General features: G+C 35.8%; 2 protein-coding genes across 9 annotated transcripts in view; one reads left to right on the top strand and one right to left on the bottom strand.

The window, feature by feature from the left end:
• Positions 1 to 198: 198 nt before the first annotated feature.
• LOC135224352 (uncharacterized) lies at positions 199 to 8117 on the bottom strand. Of its 5 annotated transcripts, none has more exons than XM_064263276.1 (5): positions 8041 to 8117; positions 3504 to 3658; positions 2240 to 2319; positions 1762 to 1927; positions 199 to 892 (listed from the first exon to the last, which is right to left on the bottom strand). In XM_064263276.1, the coding sequence occupies exons 2-5, from the start codon at positions 3532 to 3534 to the stop codon at positions 249 to 251; spliced, it is 921 nt and encodes a 306-aa protein (XP_064119346.1). In that variant the 5' UTR covers positions 3535 to 3658; positions 8041 to 8117; the 3' UTR covers positions 199 to 248. The 5 variants fall into 5 exon arrangements, with proteins under 5 accessions (XP_064119346.1, XP_064119345.1, XP_064119344.1 ...); XM_064263275.1 differs by lacking the exon at positions 8041 to 8117 and adding an exon at positions 7811 to 7949; XM_064263274.1 differs by lacking the exon at positions 8041 to 8117 and adding an exon at positions 7748 to 7884.
• The window catches only part of LOC135224351 (uncharacterized), a 57359-nt gene continuing 42173 nt past the window's right edge, over positions 7315 to 22500 (top strand). Inside the window, exons 1-3 of one of the 4 annotated variants that reach the window (XM_064263271.1) lie at positions 7315 to 7451; positions 18661 to 18849; positions 19337 to 20555. In XM_064263271.1, coding sequence (XP_064119341.1) covers positions 18678 to 18849; positions 19337 to 19974 — 810 coding nt within the window. In that variant the 5' untranslated portion in view covers positions 7315 to 7451; positions 18661 to 18677 and the 3' untranslated portion in view covers positions 19975 to 20555. Of the gene's footprint in view, positions 7452 to 8006; positions 8145 to 14311; positions 14720 to 18660; positions 18850 to 19336; positions 20556 to 22500 lie in introns of those variants that run through there. The other 3 variants (XM_064263270.1, XM_064263268.1, XM_064263267.1) reach the window with 3 other exon arrangements.

Below are 22500 nucleotides of genomic sequence, written 5' to 3'. Positions count from 1 at the left end.
ATGCCTGGAATAATATCTATTGTCATTAACCAGGATAATACTTTTGAATGCCATAAAACGATATTATACGTGTCAAGTTTATATAAAAAACGTAAGTAACATATCTTTCAACAAATGAGTGCACCAAGAGACATGATAAAATTACTTGAACCTTCATTTTATTTTGCTATATGTCATCAAAATTAAGCTGTTCCTCTATTTTCAAATAGGAATTTATGCATTGCTAAGATCCTTCCACGTCCAAGTCGTCACGTCAGTGAAAAACAATTGTCGTACGGACTTTCCCGGCCAGAAGACACGGCAGGCGTTATCAGAGAACCTTCACGATTAGGAAAGGGTGATCTTGTCCCGCCATTCAGAGCTTCAGAAGAAGAAGGCGAAAAAGTCTGCACGCTGCTGAGGATATCTTCTAATGACACTTCCGACGTGAGTGGAGCGTAATGAGACCCATCGTTCCTAACTGAAGGCTCCTCCAAAACGCTCTGAAGTATTCTGTAGCCATTGGAGTTTCTGTTTGGCTCGCTTAGTGAAACACTGCTCTGTGGTAAGCCCGAGCCCATCAGGCGATCTGTTCGTCTGTCGTCAGTAAAAGAATTCCTTTCCTGGAAAGGAGAGGACGACACTGGAGGGACGTTCGACACTGGTACAGTGAAAGGTGTCTGGACACCAGGGGGCGAGGTGCCAGATGAATTTACTTCAGTCCCCCTGTGCAACAAGAAGCGCTGGTAAGGCGTCAGCTCTCCTCGAGCCTCTTCTATGCTTGCGGGTAACATTGGCTGCTGGTCTTCCGCAGGGGACCTCTGGGAGGGATTGTACATGAACTTTGCCACCTTCTTCTTCTGTTCCTTTTTGAAGCAGTACATCGATATGCAGAAAAGGGCGGTCGTCACCACTGTGGATGGAAGGTGACGGTTTCAAGAAATGCTGCTGACAAAATGATTGAGTAGTTAAGGTTATTATCATGAGCTACTTGAATGGTAAAAAAGACAAGTTCTGGAGCAATGCAATATAATATATTAGCATTCAGTTCAAAGACATGAATACAGAACTTTTCATTTATAAAAAAAGCCTGTGTTAAAAGTATATTAACATAATTTCTAAAATAACATAATGAAAAAAGATATATATATATATATATATATATATATATATATATATATATTATATATATATATATATATATGTAGTATGTATATATAATAAAGCAAATGGCATTTCTCTTAGAAACTACTCATTTATTTAGATTTTGAATCAGTCTAGACTTCTTTTTATCTTCAGATAACCTTCTTAGAAATAAAGACGAATTATTCACAATATTCCCTTCATTTACTTCTTATAGTCGACGGATCACCTATCTCTCCCCTCTCTCTCTCTCTCTCTCTCTCGTCTCTCTCTCCCCCCCCTCTCTATTCTCTCTCTCTCTCTCTCTCTCTCTCTCTCTCTCTCATACATTCTTATTAACGTTAAATTATGTGCCAAGCATTTTCTTTCCTATTGTAATAAATAATTCCTTGATTACATTATTTATCAGTAACACATTTGTCATCTAATATTTCTCCTTACGGACAGTGATAAACAAAGGAAGATCAACAATTATTAATAACTTCACTGTAAATTCCGTAACGTATCAAAATGTTTTCAGACATAAAATCCTAAAATTGTATCAATAAGCTTAAAGTTAAATAATATTCACACATCTTGCGAGAATACACCTTAATTTTCACGGTGGAAGCTGGTGTATCGTGGAAGTATTATACTTACAACCGATGTGAAAGAAGACTAAGCCAACAGTCAACACATAATGCCCTGGATCGCTCTTCATCTTGGACAGACCAACACAGATGAGCGAAAATCCAATAATCGTGAAAGGAAGAGCAACCACGCCCCACGATATGGAGCAAAGGGTATATCCTATGTGTTCAATGACCTGTTGGGAGAGAAAAGTAGCTAAGGAGAATTAAATCATATTATCTGTTGCATTTGATCAATGCAAGTAACATTTAAATTTATTTATCATGTTTGAAATCGTGAAATTTCTCGTGAATGTGTCACGTATTAATGAAAGTATTTATAATTATTAAAACCATTTTACTATTCAATCGTATTATCTGTTGCTATTGAGCATGTCTAATGCAAGTAACACACTTTTTACTTGTGGCATATGTGAAATTGACAAATTTCTCGTGAGTGTATCACGTGATAATGAAAATATTTATAATTATAAAAGCCATTTTCTTACAATGTACATCTCTCCTACTCTCCTCTGATTCGGCTGGACCACAACCACCACCTGTCCCTCTGGTCCTTCGACGTAGTTAACTGCCGAAAATCAAATGCGTATCATTAGATTCACGAGGGTAAGAGATAGATGAAGATCAGCCACTAAGCGTTGGAGAACTGCAATATTTACGTTCATGGAATGAACAGAAGTTACAAGCCTCAACATATATTCAGCAAAGCTAGTATATGTGTGTGTGTGTGTGTGTGTGTGTGTGTCTGAGCAACACACCCACTTCTTCTATTTTTTTTTTTATCTATCTTAGTTCAACCAACTTTTATCTTTTTTTCTAATAAAAAAATTAAGAATTTTTTTTTTATTTACCCCAGTTTGGCCAACTTCTCTCTCTCTTTTTTTTTATTAAGAAATGTAATCATGATTGAGTTCTAAATAGACGGATATCCTGTTTATCAAAGATGCTTTTTTTTAAATTCAAATACATTTCAACCCTTTGTCAAGTCACGCAGGCTAAAAGTGACATGTTATTATGCAGGCAAGCAACTACTTCCGGATTAGTCTAGAATCAATTTCCTTTTCTGGAAGCTAGAAATGCAAAACAAATAGCAGATCTCATTGTTATGAACTTCCATTCAGCCAAGAAAACGTATGCATTACGACTTTCATATCACTAGTTTTAAAAAATGGGTTTTTCTTATGTCTAGAACTAAGCTAGTAAAGTGTATATTGCACTGAATTGGTTGAACGTGAATATAGTAAGCTTATAGTAGGCAGGACATGTAACATATATTTCCCTTGATAATTATATATAAGATTTAGTTGTTACTCTTTCTACAACACACTTGACTAATTATTCCATAATCCTTTGTAAGTGTTCAATGAAAAAATTTGCCATTGTCTGTGAACATAAAATTGACATCAATTATACATAGTAAGTTTACGGTAGGCAGGATATACAACATTTCTTTCGCTTGATATTATATATAAGATTTAGTTGTTACTCTCTTTTACAACAAACTTGACTAAGTATTACACAATCCTTTGTAAGTGTTCTATGAAAAAATTTGCCATTGTGTATGGACAAAATTGACATCAATTATACAAAAAAAAGCGATAAATAATAGCAGTTATTGTTTATCACACAAAAAAGGAATCTCTGCTGAAGAAATAACCATGATGGACTTAGTGATGATAATATCAGATTTTGAATGTCTGATGTCAGGGACCCTCTCTACGTACAGCAATTGCACAAAGAGATGAAACTCACTGTCATCTGATAAAGCAGCACTGCTGACCATCTTGAGAGATCTTTTCTTAGGGTACCAAAATGTCTTAGGTTTGCAAGTACTCTTCCGTCTACCCCATCCAGCGAAAAATACGGTAGTGCGAATTTATTATTGTCATTCGTAGTATATCATGGATCTGCAAACACAATAAAAACTATTAGAATTAGACGGCAAATGCAATAAACAAATAAACAAATAAATAAATAAATAAATAAATAAATAAACAAATAAAAATAAGAGGTAAATATCGACTGAAAATAAATAGATAAATAAATAAATAAATAAATAAAAATAAGAGTTAAATATCGACTGAAAATAAATAGATAAATAAATAAATAAAGAGGCAAATATCGACTGAGTTGTGAAACATAAATATATAGAGGCTATGCATGATTAGTACTATTGCTGTATTATTTTATAATACTACTATGAGATTCAGGGTCTCTGTAACACGGTTTTTTGGACTTTGCTCCTTGTCAAAGCATCGGATGTAGCTGAAAGTTGACATATGTATATTTTACAACCACACACAAATTTTGTCAGCATTACCAATAACCTAAACCCAATAGTTTTAATTTTTATAGAGTAAAAATGATCTAGCCGACGCCATGGCCAATGATTACGAGCCAAGAGTCGAAAAACATTCACTACGTAAGCAAGGTAAACAAACACCTTTTGACTAAATGTTGCCCCGCCCATCCACCAGACAGAAATTCCATCGGCTCTGAAACCCAAAGACTTTATGAATGGCGGAACGATACATAGATGTGGGTGGGGTATCAGTGCTAGCGTAGTAATACTACTGTAGCAGTAGTGCCGCAACAGTATAGCAGTAATATACATGAATTAAACGTTTAGACCAACTGCTGGGATCCTTGAGGATCATTTAGCACTTCTTACAACTACTCGAGAAATTAGTTTTTATAGCCAGAAGTTAAATTTTCTAATCCAACAATGCCCATGGTAGCCTTCAGTGTTATCCTGAATTATAACGAGGCCAAAGTGGGTGGAGCCTCATGAAGTCACCATTCTGACGATAATTATTGGTGAAGGTTTAAAGCCAATATACGGTACCGGCTATTTTTTTTTTTTTTTAGTAAATAGGTAGATAGCCAATAAATAGAAATTGCTTGACATTGGATATAGCAGTTATCAAATCAAGCTTGTCTACTATGTTTTTGGTAATTACCAACTATTCCCTACATCTTGTCAATCTGATTGTGACCTATAAAGTAGACTGTAATTTCTTTGGAAACTTATTTTGGGAGTTAGACTAATAATCGAAGTGTTTTTGTATTAATTAACATATTTTGTTGGTTTGTTCATTATGACAATTATCAGTGGAGAGGTTCCAGAGTTCATAAAGGTGTACTGCTTTGCTTGTATTTAAATTTGTATGTCATTGTTGCCAGAGGTTTAGCCTTCGTTACGTATAGCCAATCATCCATCGAGAAAGAGGGAAGAAATGATGTCATAAGTTACGTAACGAGTGCGTTCGAAACCTTTTCTCTGAGTAAGTTGGCCCGTCTTCAAAAAAGGTCACTTTTACATTATAAGTACCAAATTTATTCAACCTACGTAGTGCAGAATACACTCAAAATTTATGTGTTGATATAATATGTATTCTGAATAAGCGTTATATTTATGAAATGCATAGATAAAAAGTTATTGCGAAAAAACCGTGTTACAGAGGCCCTGAATCTCATAGTAGTATAGTGGATTGAAGTATTAATGAGCCAGGATTTTTACATGACAACCATATCGTGTTAATTGCAGCAGTGATAAAAAGTGCTATCATGTAAATTGAATAACAAAATGGGTATAAAATACAATACTGTGTAATTTTAATTAGGTAAATACCCGTTAGATATTCTCACGTCTACCATCCTTATCACGTCACCATTTAAGTCCTCGTAAATCAAATCTTAGAGCGCAGACACTGAACAACACAGCTTCGGACTTTGCATTTCAACACACCTTCATTTACTTCTGGTCATCTATCTTCTCTCTCTCTCTCTCTCTCTCTAAACTCTTATAAATATCTTTCCATCAGCCTATCCACCACATTTATGTCAACACAGCAACAGTATGGAAGAGTTTAAAAGAAAGCGAGACAAAGGTCATTAGGACACTGTGAACGAACAGTAAAACCTGCTCTTAGGGATAAGTGAGAGCACGACAACTCCTCGGATGGACTAACAAGTCTTTGAGACATCCTAATCCTTGTAACTCTTTGTAACTTCACATCCATGAAAGGAGTGTTGGCTCAGAAATACCTGTATGAATTCCTCCACCAAATCACTTGGCAACATTAAATGTCACAACTTTTACAACGCTATACTGGGCAATGTTGGTTCAAAAAGAGAAGAAATACAATACATCATGTTGTAGGATTGTGAATGTGTGTGGATGTGGTACTAAAAAATAAAAATGTAAACTTATGAGAGAAATTTTATGCAAAAGTAGGACAACTAATGACCCATGTTCAAGAGACTGTGTTAGGCCTAATTGTTTTAAAACGTTTTTGGAAGTCACAGCTGAGGCTGTCTGTTGACATGTTTAGACGACAACCACGGTACGAAGAAGAAGAATGTTGTGTGACAATGACGTCGACATTTTTTGGAAAGTCAACGACAAAAGAGCCTAACGAATTATAGTGTGACTGCGCCTTTATTCTTTAAGAGAATAGCGCTGTGATCGTAGTAGTTTGTTTCTCTCCAATAAAACACTAACCCAGGTGGACTTCGTCAGGGAGAAAGAATAAGAAAAGCATATTATGATAATAAAAGGTTTATTAGGATGATATGTTGCGCCATAATTACTGACGGGATAATCACCTGAATATCGATTAAGAAAGAGCATGGACATTTACGTAATCAGTAATACGTACCATAATCAGAATTTAGGAAAAATATATATATTTGTTATAGACAGCAAGAATTACATTTGTGAACTGGTCTATGTCTTCCCTAGCAGACAACAATAAAAAATGAAGAAAACCTTCTTTTAGAGAATAGAACAAAACCAATAATTGTTAACAGTTAACTTCATAACCTAAATATTTATAAATCTCTCACTTAGCAAGCTTACTCGAAATCATTTTTAAGCTACACGAGAGTAGCGTCATATTATTGCTCCTCACGAAGCAGATGAATAATAATAAGTTTAATGCTAGTCTTAACATTCGCTGTACCACCATTTAAAAGTCTATTACACCTAAGCAATACTGACTGCAAATAGATCATCCCTTTGGAAGGTATGATCAACAAATCATGGAAGGTGATTCAGCAACAATCAAACATAGTTAATTATGCAAGGGAAATGTTCTCTTTCTACTCGTTCAATGTTCAGTACAATATAGCTTAAGAAATTTCTCAACCCCTCGAACTGAATAAAAGATGTCGGCCTAGCCTCTGCACGAAATGCCTTTGGGTACTGTGGACATAAGTATAGTGTAGTCATTCCTTCACTTCAGAATACCTCACACTCAAGGTGCCAAATCTCTCTCTCTCTCTCTCTCTCTCTCTCTCTCTCTCTCTCTCTCTCTCTCTCTCGTCATGAGGCGCTTGTTTAACCAACTATTTATGACAGTACTTATAAACTTACCAGTTCATCCATAGACATCTGACGTTCAAAGATCTAAATTACGAATGTTATACACAAGCTTTAACCTAAGACCAAGAAACAAAAAGTGCAAAATGTGGTAGAGTCTAAGAGATGATCATTGCGCAAAATGATTAAAGAATATTATACCCTGCACACAATTATTATCCATTCAGTAACCTTACCAACGTTCACACTCTGAGTACGAAGAAGAAGCTGGGCGCTTGTGCCTGCTGCCGCCTCCGACATGACTTGTCCTTGAAGAAAATTACAATAATATTATCTCCGTCGCCTGGTCCCCCACAAGACGAGATGCTCTGCGAATCGTAAGTCTAGATTTGAGATGGTTAGGGGGGAGTTCAGTGCTGTTCGTGCATCACATAATCATCGTGTTGATTTGGATAACATTTGAGATTTGTATGCATGTCCCTGCTGTTGCCATCACATCAGCCAAAGAGTTATCGTCTTAGGACGTAAACATGAAAGCCAAAAGGTAGTACTATCTATCCCGCTGCCAGACCCCTCCCGCAACGTTGCCAGACGTAAAGTTCACAGCATCGTCACCTCATAAATACACTATTACTTTTTGTGTCGTTTGTCGTTGACATTCCATATTACTTACCTACATTACATAATACGTTTTAAAAATTCCCTTTATATGCATATTCAAAATACAGTTTTCTACCTAAAACACCAGCACACTTTTGCGACAAGAACTAAAAATAGCTCGGGGGCAGCTTAGCTGCTCACTGAGGCCACGCTCAAACTCGGCGCCGTCGCTCGGAGCGAAAACTTTGAAAATATTAAGAACTATTTAGTTAACGCGAGACAGCATCCTCAGGATCGCCTGTGGCTGCGTAATATGGTACAATATGAAAAGAACAGTAATCTCCAGCGCGGAGGAGAAGGACCAACTCAGCACACGCGTCGCGCGGGCAAGGAAGGTACTACTGAGAGACGCTGAAAACCCCGGAAAGGAATACTACACAGAAGTCACCTGGTCTGCATTAACATAAAAGGTAAACAACTTGGGCCTGTCGATCTTCACAGGAAGGTGACTTGAGGTAACTTCGCTCTTGACGAGAACATGCGGGAAGAAATTGTCCTTTAAGTTTAATCAACGTTTTCGCGAAAACATTTATAGTATTTGATGCATACGCACCTTTCCAAAACGCGTTTCAAAGAATATAGTCCAGTTTCAGATGTGACGCAACCTTTCGTGTTATCGCTCAGCCTGTATCGAGTCCGTCAGGTACTATAACAGACTATACACGTGGCTAATGCCAACTGAATAAAGTATTAAGGGAAATTTCGTAACGCGTAACTACAGTACTTTTACTAATCTCGGAGTCAGATCAGAATATTGTCAAAGAATAGAATACAATTTTCTAAAAAAAAAATCCATTCGCTTTTTTCTGCTTCCTTGGCCTTTGCCCCAAGCAATCTTCGGAAGTTTTCACTCTCTCTCTCTCTCTCTCTCTCTCTCTCTCTCTCTCTCTCTCTCTCTCCGTCGAAGGAATCTGGTCAGACCACCGATGTGGAGACAGATAAGGAGACTGCCATAAATCTTAGAACGAGGAAGACATTTCCAATTTCATATTCGAAGTCCAAACCTTCTTAGAACGTTGAAATATAAATGGGATGACTTGCTTGGTGTTATGCATGACAAATAGGGCGCATTATGAAAAACGAACGATAATACAGACTTCATAATACAAACGCATCATTTTATGAGGGAATGAAATGATAAAGTTTCAAATCCTTCTTCTAATTTTAAACACGTAATAGCTACAACAACCGATAACGACGTTCATTACACGGTACACCAAAAGTACATTTACATTCTCCGCGCGCTAATGACAATCTCCAATCTTGATGGAGAAATGGCCTCTGCTAGTTACAATATCCAGTGATCTCCATGTTATTTCATCATACCATTCTTGTTCTTTTTATAACGTATCCTATTTCCGTTTAATCGAATTTGTTTCAGAAATGTTTGAAAATTCGTATTTCTTAGGGAATTCGAGGAAAAATAACACAATAGAACGAACGCAAACATATGTGAACATAATTGCGTACTTATTATTAATAGCAAAATATTGTTTGTTTTATTAAGAAGCGAACGAAGAAATTAAATCTTATAACATTGATAATAAAAAAAATTTAAAATATAGTAAAAACGTCAGATTAAAGACAAATGTTAGTGATGGTGGATATAATGTGGTATTATGTCATGTAATTTATAATATAACCAGTAATAAGACTATGATATGGTTTTAAAAATGATTTTTTTTTAATGTAATTTTCAGTACAAATGTTTAAGAAAGTTACAGGCAAGAAGGGCGCGGTGAAGGGTAAAATTCGGTAAACATAAATATTTACAATTAAAACTGTAAGAAGCAAAGAATCCGGTTTTGAGAGCAAAAAGGCAATAGAGCATCCGATGAAGAAATACGAAATTTATTCAACTAATATGAATAAATATATGGAAAATTAATTTCCAGTTAAACATGCCTGATGATTCGAGAGAAATAAAACAAAACTCCTTATGTCTAATGTAACTTATTTTTTTGTATTAATAAGGGGTGAGTAACTAAAACAAATAAAAAAGGACTAATTCTTGAGAAGTAATAATGACGTTTTGCAAAAATAGAAGCCCAGCAAGGAAAACAGATTAAGAAAATCTGATCTTACAGTTGTCTATTTCAAATCCCGTCCAAGACAGGTACGGGGTAGTGATAGGAATCATAATCATGCAAATGAGAAAAATAGAAATTATAATCGTGTTTTAGGGATATTTGCAAGGCTACATCTGTGACAATCTTTTGGTTAACCATAAAAAACATTTAAAAACAGAAATAGGAGGGCATCAATCCTTAAGAGGTTTTGTGACTAAGCAGCCCTTTCTAGAATTTAGCAGAAGTAAAACAAACATTAATTAGTGACAAATAAAAGCGGGTTTGCTGGGATGGATGGTCGAGATTATGATTTCCAAAGGTTAGTGAATTCAGAATCCAGGTAAAATTGTTACAGGAAAAAAAGAATTACAGAAAAAAAAAAAAGTCACGGGTAAAAAGTCACACTAATCTTACCTAGATAGTGACCCCTAAGGGTTTCAACCCGGTATGTATCCAAATTTAAACATGTTTAGTACAAGCCCGTTGGGGATTTTTTTTTTTTTTTTTTTTTTTACCTGGTATTTATCCAACTTTGCCGGTGTTTAGTACAAGTCGTTGAGAATTTTTTTTTTACCCGATATGTATCCACCTTTGCGGATTTTTAGTATAAGCCCGTTGGGGATAGTTTTTTTTTTTCCAGTATGTATCCACCTTTGCGGTGTGTTTAATACAAGCCCGTTGGGGATTTTTCTTTTTACCTGGTATGTATCCACCTGTGGGGTTTTTAGTACAAGCCAGTTGGGGATTTTTCTTATAACCCGGCATGTATCCACTTTTGCTGGTGTTTAGTATAGGCCCATTAGGGATTTTTTTTACCTGGTATGTATCCACCTTTGTGGCGTGTTTAATACATGCCCATTAGGATTCTTTTGTTTTAACCAGGTGTATCCACGCTTGCCAGTAGGGGATTTCTGTATAAACGTAAACAAAAGACTAAATATCATAAATAAATATTGTGATTTTTTCCCCTATGACTTCATTACAGGCCCCACCATAACCTGATGTGACTTATTTCCTTCTGACTTTTTTTTTTTCCTAGCCAAAATTGTGACTTGTTTCCTGCGACTATATTACCCGTCACCGTGAGTTTCATGCAATTCAAAATCGTTCCTGGCTTTAGTTTAGACGGTTTTTAACAGTCAAGAATTCCAGAAACTTATAGAACTGTCTTTAGCGAGTCCTTTGGTAAACTTGAGAACCTAAACCAAGAGTCCTAGACAATACACAAGGTAAAAGCTTAAAAGAAAAGCATTAATTGATTGCGATGGGCAATGTACAACCCACAAAGTGAGTCAGTCAGCAAACTAGAAATATTTCCAAGAAAAATGTGAGTATACTCAGGAATTTGTTCTGCATGAGGCAAAATGATTTTTTAATTCTAAGAGATCTTCCAATCGAGGAGCAAATATCGCCATTTGATATACTTCAGAGATTTTTGCTTCTCATTTTACAGTTGAAAATCCTGCTGTCTCATTGTCCTGTCTTCCGCGTCTCTTCTCATCTGCTCATTCCACTTATCTACCCACACTCGTGTTCGTTATTCAGCAGTTTATGCGAATGTTTGTGGATATTGTATTTCTTTCTCTCGAGGTATGAATGTCACGGTTTTTTCTTTTTTCTGGGGCTGCCACCTGTTCATACACACACACACATATATGTATATATGCATATATATATATATAATATATATATATATATATATATATATATATATATATTATGTATATGTATGATGTATGTATGTAGGTATGTATGTATGTATGTATGTATGTATGTATGTATGAGTGTGAGTGTGTGTGTTAGCGCGCGTGCGCATGTGACTATATTTACAAGTAGAAGAAAAGTAAGAGCATATTTGGAATCATGGTGAAAAGTTCTACCAGAATCACACTTTATCTTTACAAATACATACACACATACTCACACAAATATATACATATATATGTGTGTGTGTGTATCTACTTTGTGTGTGTGTGCATTGAGGAATAAAAGCCCGACAAACAATATTCAATGTAAGCATCTTAAACCATAACTACCAGTAATGACCTACACAGAAAACAGTACAATATGGCAGCGATCAAAACTTAACGAATACTGTAGTAAAAGCAACATCACTGTATAGCAAACGAAGTCTGCAGTATTTATCCTCAAGTCTCACGACAACAGCGTATCTCAAGTGATACTGACGAGACCCTTCCTAATTTATCTGGCTCCATTTACATTCCAAATGTGATATACTGACTCAGTTTCCCCCACACTGAGTCATCGATTAGACAGCGCGTGTGGCGCCCGTCCACGAGTTTATACGCTTGAACTGGGGATGAGGAACGCTTCTCCGTAACCTTTGTTATTTTGACGCCAGTTTATGCGCGGTATCATTCCGCCATCTTCCTTAACACAAAATATCGTTGTATCATATTATGAGTAATGGACATTCGAGCCATTCTGAAAATAGCATATTTAACGCTAAATATTTTAATGTCGTCACGTTTATGGGTTTAATAAAGTAAAATAAAATTAAGTTAAATTAAATTAATTTGAATTAAATTAAATTAAAAGAATTTAAACCAAATTTATGTTATTAATTATATATTTTTCTCAAGGGCACCTTGGTGATTTTGTTTCCGGTTTTATATCATTACAGAGCTGTTTGTGGAGTTATTGGCACAATATAAATATATATAAATAGATGTGTGTCAGTACATTTACGCAGCATATATTTATCTATTTATATATATATTCATATTGCGTCAATAACTCCACAAACAGCTCTGTTATGATACAAAAATTTAAACAAAATCACCAAGGTGTCCTTGAGAAAAATATAATTGATAACATTAATTTAATTTAAATTCTCTTAATTTTATTTAATTTATTTCAAATTCTTTTAATTTTATTTAATTTATTTCAAATTCTTTTCATTTAATTTAATTTAAATTCTTTTAATTTAGATTTCTGGCGGTAAGTGGAGAAGAGATCTGAAATCTATCTCTCTCTGATGAAGGGAGGTATATATATATATATATATATATATATATATATATATATATATATATATATAGATATATATATATATATATATATGTATATATATATATATATATAATATATATATATATATATATATATATATATATATATCACTATATATATATATATATATATATATATATATATATATATATATATATATATATACTATATATATATATATATATATATATATATATGTATATATATATATATATATATATATATATATATATATATATATATTTACACACCTCCCTTCATCAGAGAGAGAGAGAGAGAGAGAGAGAGAGAGAGAGAGAGAGAGATTTCAAATCTCTTCTTCACTTACCGCCAGACAAGGGTTTTAGCGAGGAATCTCTCTCTCCCTTCCCGTTACTGGATTAAATAACGCGAATTCGGATAACCCTTGAGCAGCAGGAGTGTACCGATGACTCACCGCTGATACACGATGCTCTGAACTTCAAGAAATCGAGCAGTCTCCCGTTTCGTACTTTATCTTGCAGTTTCGAAATATCCGCGATGGATATCGTCAATGGATGTGCAGAGTTAATTAAATATTCCCGTTAAATACCTTGTTAACTCGTGCAGAATTAATTAGTTTCGAAAATGTTTAAGTATATATAATATATATATATATATATATATATATATATATATATATATATATATGTGTGTGTGTGTGTGTGTGTGTGTGTGTGTGTGTGTGTTATGGGAAACTATTTCTCCTCTGTAGGATAGATTAACTAATTCAAGTATAACATTTATTTACGGAATTTAATTATAGAGACAAGCTTATATTTACGAAGCCTACTTATGGAGTGAAACGGAAAAATAGTTGTGTTGAATAAAACTGGCAAAATTTCTACCTGTTGATTTTTTTAACTATTTGTTTTTAAACAACCTTTCTAAAAGTTTAAAAGACGCGTTAATAAATAATTAACTGTAGAAATTAACCACTTATTAGCATTCCTGATTAATTGTCAAAGGCTTGTTTAAGCTCTGCTTTAGAATAGAATTCCAGGTTAATTCGTTACTGCTAGGAATAGTCCCGTGAGAAATATATATAAAAAAACAAGAAATGTCACTGGTAATAATGAATTAGCTAGTTACTCGTCCGTATGTGCTCGCACACAGCGACAAGTTACACCAAATCAAAGACATCAGTGAATGTCCAAAATGGTTTATGTAGCTACTTTGAGTTCGGTTCTTGAAATAATATATATATCGTGGACTTAAATATTTCTTCAAAGTGAGTCTATCTTGTGCAAGATTATTTTATAAAAAATGAAAATAATAATAATAATAAAGTATTCTTCTAGTTTTGTAAGTTTGCTGTAATATTTAGTCAATAAAATAATAATAATAATAAAATAACTCACTTACAAAAATAAAAACGAGAAGAGAAGGAAGAGGAGGAGCCACTATGGTAATGAGATACAACATAGCCAAACGCGCTGGGAGAAGAACCTTAGTACTAGTATGGTAGACGATCATGGGAGTGAGTGTGGCGAAGTTCAACGTGCAGTTTAGACAGCTGCTGTGAGCGGGAGCTCTGGGCTGCCTTCTTTCTTGGCCTTCCTCCTCCTCCTCCCTCAGTCGTTCTGTCTCACACTTGTTGCAAGTTTTTGGACGTGTGTGGTCGCTGTCCGTGTGTGATTCTTTAGTGAACCATATAGAAGGTGCCTCCGTCTAGTGTTGTACGAACCACGTCATTTTGCTTTTGGACGGCGAGGCTATATATATAACGATTCCCTTTGTTGTGTGGGATATTCAGTCGGCGATGACTTTAGACATTCATTCGCTTACACACCCCAATGTTCCCTGCCATGCGCGAGGTGCCAATGAACGTTTTTGTTCACGGTGTGCGTAGCTGACTTTTACACGTAAGTAAATGTCGATTATCTTGGATAGTTGTATCATGCACGTCTCGTGTTTCTGGTGTTACGATGCTATGAATTCTCAGGCTTCAGCAGAGAAGATGACACTTGGGTTTTACCAGCAAGAATTGGTGTAGAGAGAGAGAAAGATAGGGAAAGCCCTAACTGGTAACAATCGTGCATGTTAACGAAACATTGTGGTCGTACCTATTTTCTCTGGATCTCCCATGAAGTAGTGCATTGCACGCTTCTCTAAATGAATTAACGTATAACTGTCGTAGCCTAACATGCTTTTCAAGAATGGAATTGGTAAACGTTAAATTTAGAAACAAATGTTGCCGATTCTTTGTCTGAACGTAACGTCAGGAATACGACTGGCGGAAGTAGAGGAATTAGGGCTCTGACATTCAAACCAATGTCAATTCTTCCCTTATAACAGTGATAACGGGAATCTTTCTTTGTCCCCACAAATGTATTAGGTTGTGATATACGTGTTTATTTAACTATTAGTAAAGGGGCGTTGTCAGCATCATTGTTATATGGCTTTTACTGTATGTCTGTTACTGTGATTGACCTTTTAGACCTTACTAGGTGTGTTATGTTACTATGGTCTTTGTGGGTTTGCTGTTCATATTGAAACACGAATGTATACCTGTTTAGCTGTTCACAAATTATCACTTGAGTTCCTCTTAAAAAAAGATAGTTTTTATATGTTAGTTATGTCTAGGGAGTATGTCGCACAACCGCTAAGTTGCTCATGAGACTAATCATATCTCCAAGGGTAGAGCTGAGGCGTGCCTTTAAATACATATACTGGATTAAGAACAAGTCTGCAATGAAAAGACAGAGAAAAACATCACGAGGAAATTCGCCTGAAAATGAATCCAGGTTAAAGGAGTCACTGGTAAAATAGTCACAGATAAATAGTCACATTAATTTTTCAGATAGTGACCACCAAGGGTTTCAACCCGGTATGTATCCTTTATTATAAGTCCGTTGGGAATATTTTTTTTCTCTGTATGTATCTGTTCTCTCTCTCTCTCTCTCTCTCTCTCTCTCTCTCTCTCTCTCTCTCTCTCTCTCTCTGTATGTATCAACCTCTGTGGCGTGTTTAGGACAACCCCGTTGTGGATTGCTGTAAAAAACATATAAACAAAAGAATGTAAATAATATAAAGATATGACACCCCCAAGAAATAGATAAAAGACTGTCAATATCACGAAGATAATGGCCCCAATGAATATTGTGAAATTTTCCCTGTGACTTTATTATCGGCCACCATAAGTTATTGACTTTTTTCCTGTTACTTTTTTTTCCAAGCCAAAATTATATAATAATAATAATAATAATAATAATAATAATAATAATAATAACACGTTCCAGTTGATAATAAGAGAAAGAGACCCATTAGGTAAAACTTGTGTCTACAGGTATGTTATACAGGGAATCGATTAAATAATTCCTGTCTTTTCCAAACACCTAAGCTCGTACAGAATCTGGAAGAGCAGTTTCACTCTGCTCAAATGTCACGACAAATAATTTGTGATATGGATTCGAACGTGACGAGTAGTGATGGTGTGGTTGCCAGATGCTTCTCTTTCGTATATTTCATGGATGTCCATTACGGACAAAATAGAAAGAAAGAGAGGGATACCATTTCTATATTGGTGTTACTAAAAGCTGTCTGGGGTGCTTCGTTTTTTATTTTCTTTTATTTAATGTCGTTTTACTTGACCTCCGTTCCCCCTTTCTTTCTCCAGTTTACTGTCCAACCACTCAAACTCCCTCTTTTCACTGTCTTTATAGCGTTGAGGGGATGAAGGTGTCAAAGCTCTTGCGATTATAGCTAAATTTTCGTATATCGTTCAGTTAACCGGCACTGGATTCCTACCCAAAAAAAGCTCTCTCAAAATGGGCCACAACAATTTACCCTCAATTTTTTTTTCGGGAGATGGGGGTGGTGGGGGGGGGGGGGACGACGGCGGGTTGTGGTGTGAGGGAGATAATGACTTTATCAGTAAAATTAATGATATAAAAAAAATTATATTAAAAGCAAGATCCCAGTTAACGTTTAAATTTTAGCTCTCTACAAAAAATGGTACCTGTATTTCACAATAGTAAGAACTAAACACAGACGCAAAACCCACAGAAGAGCAGTGCCGTCAGTGCACCTCATGCGGTGCACTCTAGGCATTACTTGTTAGGGCTATTTGCAGCATGCCTTCGGCGGCCCCTAGCTGCAACCCCCTTTCATTCCTTTTACTGCACCCCCTTTCATATTCTCTTTCTTCCATCCTTCACCTTCCAAACCTTTTGCTGTCAATTTCCGTTCCAGCGCTGAATGACCTCATAGGTCCCAGATGCAAAGATTTGTAAAAAAAAAAAAAAAAATTTAATCATGACTGCTTTGATGAGGTATTACTCCAAAAGAGAGATTCATCGAATATTACGAATGTAGTTAAGAATTTAAATTTATGTAAGAGCACCAACCACCCTTTTCATATGTGGCAATTTCAGCGTAGCATGTCCTGAATTTTTTTTTTTTTTTTTTTTTTTTTTGCAAGGATTGATTTAATCCTCAGTTGATCAGTGCAGACATGTTCAGTGTTCTAGGTATTCGGATGCTGCTTTCGTGACCTACTTCTGAATACCCTCTACCCAATGAAGATTAAATGATCAAATTTCATTTTAAAAATAAAATCGTTCAGTACCTTCAAATTGCCCAACTGTGTTGAAACAACTTTTCTATTCGCTTCTCTTGCTGTATTTAAGGTCGGGGTGGGGGCTGGCGTTGGAACGCTACAATCCCCCTTTAGTAATGTCTCCCTTTATGTGTTGTTAAATCTTGGAATTCCCCAAACTAACTCTTTCTTCTTAATTTCACTTTAAAAATAAAATCGTTCAGTACCTTCAAAATGTCCAACTGTGTTGAAACCACTTGTCTATTCGCTTCTCTTGGTGCATTTTAAGGTGGAAGGGGGGGGGGTCGGGTCGGGTGAGGGGCGTAGGAACTGTGCAAACACCCTTTAGTAATGTCTCCCTACATGGGTTGTTAAATCTTGGAATTCCCCTAACTAACTCTTTCTTTCTTGTTTGGTCGATTGTCTCTGGATAATTCTAGTTCTGTGGTATTTTTTTTTTTCCAGTTCGTATGTAAGAGGTATACGTATTAAAGCTTAAAATTCCATAACTAACTCTTTCCTTCTTGTTTGGTCGATTCTCTGGATAAATCTAGTTCTGTATTTTTATTTTATTTCAAATTCGTATGTAAGATGTATACATGAGAACGAAAGGCTAATGACTTATACTTGTTTTTCAAACCTAGCTGTCAAGATCTGCATGCCAAAGCTGATCTAGGTAGGTGGACAAGAATTTTAACATATTGCGAGACGTTCTGTCATCGGCTGAATTTCAATGAACAAACACCAAAGGATTGTTCAGTTTAATATAAGTTTCATTTATCTTATCTCTCTAGAATCTCTGTCCATAAAAAGGTCTGAGAAATGATTAATCTTGACCAATTATTCATCAAGCCAATTTTCAACTGCAAAGTCTGAGAAATGGTTAATCTTAACCAATTATTTATTAAGGCAATTTTCAGCAGAAATGTCTGAAAAATGATTAATCTTAACAAATTATTTATTGAGCCAATTTTCAACTGCAAAATCTGAGAAATGATTAATCTTAACCAATTACTTATTGAGCCAATTTTCAACTGAAAGTTTGAGAAATGATTAATCTTAATTAACTAATTATATTTTAAGGCTCATTTTAGATGCATATAGAAGCAAATAGCATTCTGTTCCTATTGCAGGGGAGACCAAAGCTGAAGCTCTGTCCATAAAAAGTCTGAAAATTTATTAATATTAACCAATTATTTATTAAGGCAATTTTCAAATTGATTTTAGATCCATATAAATTCAACTAACACTCTGCCCATCTTGCAGGAGAGACCAAAGCCGCCATGGACAACACAACGTTGAGGGCTTTGCTGTTCTTCCTCATCGGAGGATTTCTCCTTTTTGCCGGCGTCTTCGTGGACGCCATGGGCAGCTCCATCAACAACGATGGGCAGAATGGCATCTTACCCTTCAGCCCCCTCGTCCTCGTGGGCAGGGTCTTGCTCGCCATGGGAGGTAGTTTTGACCGCCTTCATATTTATTTAATTTTTTGTTATTCTTAATTAAACAAATTGCATGCTTCAAGAAACGTTAATTGGCAGTACATTACTATTACTATAGTTTTTATGTGTATTTTACTAAAAATGTAATTCAATTAATATAGATATTTATTTATTTTTACTTTTCATTGTATTTATTTATTTATTTTTTTTTGTGTGTGTTTTACTAAAAATGTGGTTTGATTGATAGAAATATTTGGGATATGATAATAATGTATCGCTTTCCGCAAATTAGTGTTATTATGAAGTTATGTTGTTAAATATATCTTCTTAACTATGTAACTCTAGATAAACATTTTCTTTTACGACGTAATGATTGCATGAAAGTGTTCATGATCCATTTGTTGCAGACCTCATTGTAGGTATACCGGTCACTTAAAATTCAATTTAATTCAGCTTGCTGGTTATACCTACTTACTCCCTAATCATTCACCACCTTGCAGCTGTCATGTTGGTCGGCGCCTTGTACTTGACTTACAGAAACTGCAAGAGAAAAAAGAAGCAGGCGCCTTTTGACAGAACCTCAGCTCCTCCTGACCAGTCGATAGAGAGCCAGAACAACACCCAGAATTTATCTCGGCCGCTTCCAGCGAGACCACAGAGCAGGCACATGTATCATCCCTCTCCTGGAATCCAGATGACCACCTACGCGTCTGGAACTCTGACGAACAGTCGAGAGGCAGAGGAGAACCCGTACAGCGAAGTGGAGGGCGTGAGCTCCCCTGCAGCGGCCGCCTTCATCCACTATTCCTCCACCCTGGGAGCTCGGAATCTAGGGTATTCAAGGACTCTTGGGTACACGAGACGGGGCGTCGGCGGCGGCCGTGGAAACCCCAGGATACTCAGAGCTGGTTTCACTCCCTTGCATCCAGTCGACGAGGGATCCTCATCCGTCCACTCATCCGCAGAGCAGCTGTCAAGGTACGCGACCTTGCCCGCTGGGCAGGTCCTAGACACCCCGGAGTACAACTGGAGGAGCCACCTGACGAGGGAACAGACGAGGAATTCCACCTCGACGCCTGTTTTCAAGGACGATCCCCCGCCTTACGATTCCTTCAAGCCCCCGCCTTATCGACCTTGAGGAAACCGTTGAAAGCTAAAGCCTTTTATCTAGTGAGATTTATTAACAATTCTTGTCTATGAGACTGTGATTCCTGGTGCAGAAATAGTAGTTTATGGATAGAGACGTAGTCAAGATTACGAATATTTTTATAGACATAGTTATCGGTACTGCCAGTGATTAAAACACTTTATTGTCTTTGTTATTAGTACATAAAGAATGATTGGTTATTTATATTGTTAAAGCATTTATCTCCTATATTAGACAAATTTAAAACACTGCAAATATGATCGCTCTTCCTAAGTGTTGTTACGAGCGATTACTGTTACACGAAGTAAATGTGAACTATACATCATATACTTGATACGAAGGCTTGTAATGAATACAATTTTTGTTAAGTGCAAAGCATCATAAAGGCAGCATGGGCATCTGAACAGCAAGATATTCCGATTTCTCTCGTGTACGTATCCGATGGTTATGTTGTCATGCAATATTTCACGACATACAATCCTGTCTGGTGTATACTATACATGATGCAGGTACATACATATGTATATTAAAATATTAACATAAGGCTATATGTATATATATATATATATATATATATAATATATATATTATTATTATATATATATATATATATATATATATATATAATTATATATACAGGGTGTCCATAAAGTCCCAATAACATTACAAGCAATAAATACTTATCATGGTACTAGGACTTTATGGACACCCTGTATATATATTGCCCTGCATTTTTAATGTACTTTCTCATTAAGGTCTACTGTTTCCAATAGGAAAGCCTTTCCTTGTTGCAATGCCTTCCTTGATTGCTTAGAGCATATTATCCAATTTACTTGCGAATAATAATTTTTTTAAAAGCCTCAACTGTCTTAAGTAGATTTTGTACAGAAATGGAATTATTACAGAGAATTTTTAAACATTTGTTTGTTTGAACTCCTTAAGTCAGCAGTGAAATGAAAGGGTTAAGAAGCAGTGTATAGTTAAGTCAGGCTTTTCCAAATAATGGGACATTTGGGTCTTATTGATACTAGGCATGCCATCCATAAATATAAAAGTTATCCCTCTCTAGAACTGTGTATGATGGCATCTTCTGGCTGTTCTTGTATGCTTTTCTTTCATTCGTTTATATTCCGGTACTAACTTCACGTATTTGATAAAGAAAATATTTGTTACTATTTATTCATGATGACAAAGTTTTTTTTCAGTGCTAAATTCATGTATTTGATAAAAAAAATATTTGTTACTATTTATTCATGATGACAAAGTGCCATCCTTTCAATAGAAATGCTTTCAATAACCGTGAAAGTTAGGTATTTTATCACTTGATTTGTCTGTCAGCGATTGACTTCGTTTTAAATCGGATAAGTTTTTTTTTTTTTTTTTTTTTTTTTTTGTGATATGAGTTTCAGTGAGACAACGATACGTTGTTGGTCATATCATGTCCACCGCATGACTTGGAGCGACGATCATTTCTTGAGATTTGAAGAAAAAGATTTTCCACGAACTTAGTTGCCGTATCGTGGCCATCAGTAGTCTTTTTTTTTTTTTTTTTTTTTTTTTTTTTTTTTTTTTTTTTTTTTTTTTTTTTTTTTTTTTTTTTTTTTTTTTTTTTTTTTTTTTTTTTTTTTTCTTTGCTACTTATTGCGTTTTCATAATAGATAATGTAAGACATGATGTTCAGGAGGATTAATTAATAAACTGCTTGAAAACGAACACGAAGACTTGTCGATTAAATCACTAAAAACACGCGGTTATTCGTCGCCATTTACTTGTGTGTGATATTTTCCATTGTAAATACTATTGCGTTTATGCGCTGAACTTGAGGACTTGCAGCGTCCCTTCGGCCCGTAGCAGCAACCCCCTTTCATTCCTTTTACTGTACCTCCATTCATATCCTCTTCCTTCCATCGTACTGTCCACCCTCTCTAACAATTGATTCACAGCGCAACTGCTTTGAAGTTTTCTTCCTGTTAAACCTTTCAAACCTCTTCACTGTCAATTCCCGTTCCATCGCTGAATGGCCTTAGTAACCCCAGTGCTGGGCGTGTAAGCCAAAGTCTGTGAAGTCTACAGTGAAGAGCAGTTCGGATCCCAAGAAAGAGGAGGTGGGGGAGGAGGAGGAGGAGGAAGACATTTCCCCCCCGGGCTACCGGATGTTGCCCCGTCCTCGAAGGCATCTGGGTTACAAAGGGGGACAGAGACGTTGTCTGCACAGCTGATCTCGCCCAAAGCTCCGTAACTTGAGAGTTTTCAACCGCGCGGGAAGAGATATATCAACAGCCAGAGATGTATAGATTCTCCGGAGAAGAGAAGAGACTCAAAAACTATTCGTTCTTTGGCGAATTGGTCGTGGATGTATGTCGGAACACGTGATGAAATTTGTTATATAATATTATATCACACACATACATATATACATAAAATATATGTATATAAAGGAGCCCATAAAAACGCCAAAATATAGGAAGGAAGTACTAGTATATTTCAGACTGCAGTCTCTCTCTTCAGGTCTCTGAA

This window comes from Macrobrachium nipponense, chromosome 12 (assembly GCF_015104395.2).
Source record: "Macrobrachium nipponense isolate FS-2020 chromosome 12, ASM1510439v2, whole genome shotgun sequence".
Classification (NCBI taxonomy): domain Eukaryota; kingdom Metazoa; phylum Arthropoda; class Malacostraca; order Decapoda; family Palaemonidae; genus Macrobrachium; species Macrobrachium nipponense.
The sequence above is the reverse complement of the archived record's forward strand: the minus strand, read 5'-3'. Positions and strand labels throughout refer to the sequence as shown.